Source organism: Varroa destructor, unplaced genomic scaffold (assembly GCF_002443255.2).
Source record: "Varroa destructor unplaced genomic scaffold, Vdes_3.0 BEIS01000001.1, whole genome shotgun sequence".
Taxonomy (NCBI): Eukaryota; Metazoa; Arthropoda; class Arachnida; order Mesostigmata; family Varroidae; genus Varroa; species Varroa destructor.
The window spans coordinates 30,954,175-30,962,206 of record NW_019211454.1 but is presented as its reverse complement, the minus strand read 5'-3'; the positions used below and the strand labels follow the sequence as shown (position 1 = coordinate 30,962,206).

General features: G+C 38.7%; 1 protein-coding gene across 3 annotated transcripts; it reads right to left on the bottom strand.

Moving 5' to 3' along the window:
- Window positions 1-290: 290 nt before the first annotated feature.
- Window positions 291-8,032, bottom strand: LOC111250693 (uncharacterized). 3 transcript variants are annotated; one of them, XM_086976635.1, is made up of 4 exons: window positions 7,615-8,032; window positions 4,400-4,483; window positions 2,554-2,768; window positions 291-773 (listed from the first exon to the last, which is right to left on the bottom strand). In XM_086976635.1, the coding sequence occupies exons 1-4, from the start codon at window positions 7,709-7,711 to the stop codon at window positions 609-611; spliced, it is 561 nt and encodes a 186-aa protein (XP_086832761.1). In that variant the 5' UTR covers window positions 7,712-8,032; the 3' UTR covers window positions 291-608. The 3 variants fall into 3 exon arrangements, 2 of the variants coding, with proteins under 2 accessions (XP_086832761.1, XP_022662034.1); XR_015318452.1 differs by lacking the exons at window positions 4,400-4,483; window positions 7,615-8,032 and adding an exon at window positions 4,074-4,329; XM_022806299.2 differs by lacking the exon at window positions 4,400-4,483 and having other exon boundaries at window positions 7,615-8,030.

Here is an 8,032-nt window from a genome sequence, read left to right as displayed (position 1 = left end):
TACTCGTTCTGCAAGCCCAACTTTTGTGTGTGAGGCGTTCCTGCTGACTAGCAGAGTTGGCGGCAACGATGCGAGTCAACATGTTTTACCTAATAAAAGAGCAGCAGCCCCTTTTCGGTACAATCGGATATGCATCGGCATTGCCCTTTACCTGTAACACGATGGACACAGTTTCGAGTTGAACCGGAAGTCTTTTAGTTGGTCAAAACTGAACTCCAACGTACAGCGTATACAATATACAACAAAACGCTTATCGAAGAGTATGATTAAAAACGAAAAATAATAACATACAGAGTTTCCAGACAATATCCTCTTTTTATTCTCACATACGTTGCTTATAGATATTTATGTATATATATATATATATATATATATATATATCTGTTTTGTACATTATCACTAGCTTACGAATCTCTACAAGCTTCGCTTTGCACAATTTTTTATTCCAATCAGAAGCACTTTGATGCCTGATAGATCCCTTTCTCGAAAAACGGGTTTCAGAACATTGCAGTGACATCGCGTGCAGCCTCCGGAAATCACTAAATGTATGTGATATATTTGCAGTAATTTTATCGCTGTATTTGTAGATTTGCACAGTGGTAAAGTGCTTATACGAAGACACGGTCGCTGACATCGTTGTTCTTTTCGTGAGCTATCCGCTCCTCGTAGTTAAAAATATGCCGGAATCGTGATCGCGGATCACAAGGATCTGACACGCCTCCTCTACGTCCATGTTGCAGGTGAAGTGGTTCCAGATAATATGGAAAAGGTGCCTAGACGACATGTATTTTGAAAAAAGTAGCATATGTTAGCAAGGAAATCAATTAAACGTAGTCATCTAGTAGCAAGGCAAACCGATTTTAGTCACGGTATTTATACCTGTGCCCTGTGTTGAGATAGGACCATGATCCTAAGCAAAGAAGAAAGCCTCAATTATATCACTTTCTGACTTCTAAGGCGTTTCTAAGTCAGCTACAAGTCACTCATTTCTAGGCCACCACAACTGGGTGTTCATAACCGTACTCTAAACAGGATTCGTAGTGATTTCTAAAATAAGAAGCTGTGTAAATGTTTTAATGGAGCTTTTAATTATGTATTGCTTTAATTATGTACGCAGTAGTATGCGCGTACAGAACACCTTAAAAGTCATATCCCGGCCCTCTGCCTTGATTCCCTTCTCTTCTGTATTGTAGTTACTTTACATATGAGAACACAGTTGGTTCCAAACCGTACGGGTCAACACAAGCACAGAAAAATCACCTAAGATCATAGGATGCTAGTGACGCGATTATTTCGGGTCCTATGTATGAATAATAGGCGTGTAGATCATCGCCAAATTTTATCCTAACCTGATAAGACAGGTCGTAAAATTAGCTACTTCAGCTTGTAACGCTGTTTTTCATTATATCGTAATTCGGTATATTGACCTATATTGATCAGTTAGCTAAATCCTACCTTACAGAACCCTTGTGCTTCTAACATTTTGTTCTGTTGTGACACATCTTAGCCAGAACATTAACGCATTTTATTGTAGAGAGAAACGCAGCCATGCATGGCTGCGTTTCTCTCTACAAATACAACTCCCTTCCTAGATCTATTCTCTTTGTTTCGTACTTTGCTAACCGTCGACTTTAACTAAAATCAGGTCCTTCATTTCTGCTTAATCTAGAGGTGTTGGTGGTCGTGCAGTTTGTGCCGTCTTTGTCTTTTCGTTACGTTAAGCTATCTTACTCGCAGGCTCACTTTTCTCTTGTACTCGTTGTTCTCTTTCAACACATCCAGCCAAAGCAGAAAAACTATGAAACTTAACAGCACGGGAAACGGGCGCGTTTACAAAAGCTAAAAAACAAAATTCGCTGCGTTTGTATCCATACCTCATATCGTCCGGCCACTTCGAAATTATTCTGCAGTAAAAGCCAGCACTCTGTCTTAATCAATCGAGTCGTTGCATGTGCGTTGTGACGAAACGTCAGCCGCGATCAGAAGCTGACTTCTATTATAATATGACGTGTAAGATTTATTGTCAGTAGGAAATCACTCTCTTAACAAAACTTTCGACAGCTAAAGTGTCTATGGCTTATATTTATGCAATAATTAACACAAGTTATAGAAAAACACGTATTCTGAACGTCTTTGTAAAAATCGACACATTTTATTGTGTAAGTTCTAACCAGCCGATAACAAACTTGCAATAGCATGGGTCTAACCAGTGTATATGACTAGACTTTAAAAAAATTTGACGTCTTTCAAAAATGGTGGCGCATGCGCCGTTCGTCTCGTTGAGTGTTGTTTTAACTTAGTAGTACCGCTGCCTATTGTTTTATCCTGTATTTGAAAATACTGTCAAACGGAATAATATACTTCTTGTCGTTGTTACAATTGCTATAAATAGAAACGATAAGATACTAACTGGTATTTGATGTCGCCGAGCTAATGATTAGAATCGTAGACAAGATTAGCTATAATATGTTGTTAACAAAACGTTACATATGAGTAAGGCTTCTATTCATAAGCGTATGTAAAAAAGGGCATCTTTACATATAAACGAGTTACCTTTGTTGTTCGTCCGAAAACGTTACTAAGAAAAATGACTTGGCCATCTGCTCGGTCATGATTACCATAAAGATCACCATTAAAGCACACACAGAGGTAAGTCCCATCTCCCTGCTTAACGCACGTAGTCCTCATTACCCCACGACAAGCTCGGACGCAATTAAATCTTTGCATTGCATCACAACGTATACGCGATGAGTGAGGAGCTGCATTTACTGCAAAGAGGACAGGTATTTTAGTTAGTCTAAAATGAGTTCATGAAGTGTGCGATTATTATAGATACGTTTTTTCGACCTATCTATAAAATCGGGGTAACACCTTCATTTCGTCTACGCTGCTGGACTTGGATGCGGAACCAATGTGACATCCATATATCTAGATCGGTAAAATTTAAGCGGTAAATTTGAGCTAGACAGCTGCCGCTACAAGAGTTGCTCGATCAGTCCGGATCATTTCATATATTTATTACCAAAAACGCATCGTTTTCGAGCGAAATAGAAAAAATGCCTTGCTGCAAAAAACACTTCGAAGGACTTACATGTAACTCGATGGTTTCTCTCTCATTTTTAACAATAATAATTATCGAACATTAACGAACAGTCGATGATTTGTTGACCAATACGTGAATACTTGCTACATTTCTCTGACAGCTGCTGCCTTGATTTGTCAGGCCGTATTCAATTGGTTATATTCCTCTACTCGCTGGTCGATTATTCTACATGTCTGATGTAAACCCACACCACGACAGGCACAACCTGTTCCTGAAATCTCGCAGCATAGGCCGAGGCAGGCGGCGCCACCGGATTCGCCCTTCAGGAATGCATTACCAAACACCCATTCGTATTTCGCTTACGTTGTGTCTCATGAATTCGGCCCGGGTCTATTGACGGATAAAGTTTATCAGTCTGCGTTTGCGCCCGCCTGAACCCACCGGCTAACCGAAACCTCCGCGACCTTAACCACATTTCAAGCTAACACCGATGAAAGAATTTAGCCCTGCAGAGGCTATAGGTTGCCTTTATGTCAAAAATGCGCACCATATAAATCAGGTATAAACAATGTCCAATCCTTGCCCATTTCGTAGCTACTACCTGCCGATGTCCCTTAGCGTTCACACATATCAAAAGCCGATGAGAAACTGGTTTCAAAATATGAGGAGTTCGTGTCTAAGAGAGGATAAAGGGTTCCACTCACCTTTGCTCGAAACAAACTGAACTACGCGTTGTGTCGTAGATAATTCACACAGGGATTATTCATATGTATATACATATTTCATATTTACAAACAACCTTTGTGTCGCATGTTGACAAAAACTATTGATCGTGCTCATAGAACGTATGCATGATACGCCGTCATATTACAAGTGATGTTTTTAAATATTTTATCAAACTTTATTTAACCGAAATCCACGAGCCTTCTACACAAATTTGCCTACATAATTGTTTAATAATATTACTAGGTTTTATATAAAATTATCAATGAGTTTACCAGAAAAGTCCCTGGGGTAGAAAAATGCTTGCCTTACGATGTATTCAGTCCTCCGGTAATTTTATCGTACTGCCCAATGAACCCACCAGTAGATCCTAATCATAAATATTGGATTTTGAGTTTTCATTCACATGCTGAGCTTCAAGTAAAACCAACGACATCACTATATTAGGCTCATCCGTAGGCAGCTAATAAAAAAATTGTTATAAATACTACGACATATAAAAAGCATATATGGGCTGCGCGTGCTCTAGCCACTGTTTTGGAACGCGGAAGTCGCAAAGTTAAAATAAGTTCGTTGGTAGGTAACTACTTTCTAACGTGAAGTCGTTCTATTTTTTTAAACATTATGACGTACTTCGTTTTCTATGGGTTCCCCGTAGACCTGTCGCTCCGTGCTTGTAAATATAGCAGACGCCAGTAGTCCTTTGCTTGCGGAATTCTGAATTTAAAAAAAGAAATATGTAATAGACCTAGGACATACATTGTTTTACCCAAGCTATTCATCACCCTTCTTATGATGGACTAGCAGAAAAAGTTTTTATAAAAAATCTTCCACCGTTACTTTTCCTAAGTCCATTCATTCAAAGGCTCTATCTATAATTTAAATTGAAATGGATTACTTCTTACGTATGTTCTAAGTTATCGTGTGATCACCACAATGCCAACTGCGTTCAAACCAAAGAACTGTATTAAATAATTGAATTAACTATTATTAATACGATGACAGAGATAGCTTAGTACTTTAAGGGTGCGTACAGGTAAGTATAAGGTATCCGAAGGAGGAACAATAATGTGAGAGATCGTTCTCAAACTACGGGTCTCTACGGGGTTAGATACAACTCTTCTGTACGTTCGGTTAAACATAAACGTTCCTCTATGCCCGTTTTCGATGTATAACTGAAATCTTTTGTGTATATTCCGTACTACAGTACGTTGTATAAGCCATAAAAGTTACAATTTTCTCAAAATTTTAACTGTCTAACATTATAAATGGGTGCAAAAAACCACGCGGTGGCAGCGCAACTCCGCTAAAAGCACAGGAACACCTATGCCACTAACGAGATACGCCATGGACCTGAGTGTGACTCTTGCTTTGGACCCGTATAGTTGTATCAATGAATGCGGTTCCAGTCGACACTAGCCAACGAGATTCTTTTGTCGTTTTATCGGCCGTGATTCCAGCGATCCGAATATAATAAGATTCCTTAAGTCGATTACGATTTAAAAACGAAATTGTGTGCTTCGTGCGTTGAACGATAAGCACATTACTTCAATTTCACGCTGAGAATTAATGGAATAGCATACACGATTGAAGTATTCTACAGTAAATTTAGCCTTTTTCCGTCGAACTAGAGCAGGAACTAATTGTGATTGAATAGCAAATGTCTGTTCGCAGTATACAAGAGAAGTGCTGAAGTTCGGGTCGCGTCTGAATCGTCTCAGCTACGAGAGCTAATGTCTATTCTACGTTTTAGGTTCCTTTGGAACGTCGTCGCGAATCACGATGAAGACACCGGCGGTTTATAGCAGCTCGTGTAGCAGCTGTTATATAGTCAGTTCTTTTATATACACTTCTTCTATATAATGCAGGTTGTCTTCCATGTGTTGAATGATGTTAGGTACGTTATACCACGCCACAAAATGTCCTTGTTATAGTTCAGATTTTCTGGTGTGTACCTTACGAGCCTTATCTTCCTACGATTTTTTAACTAATCTTCGAACGTAGTAATCAATTCTAGTAAGTAGATTCTAAATAGCTGTTTTTGCTTGCTCGCGTTACTATATATATTCGAGTGTTTTGATTTCAATCAACATTATTGTATTATCTACCGGGCATATTTAGCGCTAGTATGGACTAGGGCGCCTTCAGCCCAAATGCAGCTTTTATTCAACCTCAGTACATAAACTGTTCTAAACATCTTATCGAAGTGACACTCTTTTACCTCAACAGGGTAGATTTGCCCAATCACTGACATGGTGAACCATGTTAGTTGGCGAGTAATCCGCTGAGTACACGAGACACATGTTTATTAGTCCACGCGTAAAAGCAAAAGTTCATTGATCGTAATTAATCTCTAAGATCAATTTTCTCAGCGCCTTAAAAAATCCCCACATTCCAAAGGGAGATTGCCCATTCCGGAAGTCGGTAGTCTGAGAGTTTTAGGTTCGCAAAATAATCATATCGAGATAAACGTATCTGAGTTTCATGACACCTATTCGGGGATTTGTTACGTTTAATATTGCAACTACGAGAGATTTGACGTCTCGTACTGGATCAAATCCAGCGAAGCGAAGGTAAACAGATATACAACATCTGCCCATTTTCGTTTTGTCGGAATGCGAAGAGTAATTTTAGATACACGTTAGCAAAGTTCAACAGACGTACGGTAATCTAGTAATTAACTTAAGCTTGATTTTTGACTTTCGCTAAAGGCCCTCACCCACCATTTTACATGTATGCATATTTTTGGATATTATCTTTACCGCGATATGTCTGGCAAGCCAAGCGGGGCTGCTTCCAACTCGGACTTCGGAGATCCCGCAGTTCCGTTCCTCAAGCTGTTCCCTGTCGATACAGGTCTGGTTATGAATTAACAATGACGACCTTCTATTTATTTTTAGATTTGGAGTATTTTGAATTTACCCTGATATATAGGTACCGTCATATGCTAATCAGAAACAAATAAGAAGGACAAATATCATATAACTTTGTTTGAAAGTTCTATTAAATTATTAGCTAAATGTAACCAACGAAATAGATGGACCTGTATAGCTGGCGGTTTGACGCCCTTTTGACGGCCTAAAAATAATTCGGCATTATCTAAAAACTTGCATGGTTAAACGGCTTTTTGCCTAAAAGCGTCAAAACAATGCTTACTCATTTGTGGAAGCTGCATATTATTGCACCAAAATAAGGTCGAGGGAAAGGTACGAATGTTTCGCCATAACAAAACTGAGTAGATGTAACAGTTATATGACTATGCCCTAGTCTTAAAAGGATATTGGGCGTATTATTAAAAAAAAAGTAGACACGTCGGGTCGGGTAACATAACCGAGCGTTCGAATAAACAAATAAGTTGTCTACATTATAGATCCATACTGTCTATATATATATATATATATATATAAATGTATCAGTGAGTGTAAGCTTGGTTATATTGAATGCAGCTCAGTCGATAGCTTTCAAGTAGAACATCTTGCCGATAACGTACTATTGAAATCGCATCCGTTTCCATTGGGCATTAATTTAGCCAAAATAACTAACATAAACTATAGAGATCAGTGTGCAATATTTAGATGGGTTAAAATAGTTGGAATTTGTGCGCTTTATTTATTATGTTCTGAGGCATGTTTTTTTCTTCTTTTTTTTTTCACTAGAGAAATTAGTTCTAAGATTGACTTGCTAGCTAGTTCTATCTAAGAAATTGTAGCCCCATGATAGTGGTAATTTGTCATCTAGTATAGTCGTTCTGTATGAAGCGAAGGAGCAGCTGTAAGGCCAGCATCTGATATAATATATTCGTATTGAATATCCACTGTAGGACAGGTGCGTTAAGTTAGCGTACTTACTATTTGCGGTCGCAGACTCTTCACGAGCTAGAATAACGCTCGCTGAGCTGATTATAATAACGACAAAAAAACTCAGTTTTATTTTCAACACAATCATTTCGTAGCACAGACCAAACAGTATAATGAAGATAATACGTGTGTTAGCTAAAAGTAAAAGCACGTCAAACTAGGGCAAGCGTGACGACCACAATAGGAAAAATCGAGATTGGCACACTTTGCACTCAAAAGTTGAATTTAGCCTCTTTCTTAATAATAATGGCGTTTTATTTAAGCATATCAGAGATATACAACGGCTAGACGAAAGATGCAATTCTGTGCGTTTCAGTTGCCTAGCTGTCTGCTGGACGTCTAACCGACGATATCTTGTAGTAACTACATTAACGGTGACACGCCAAATAGCACGAATCACCAACTTTCT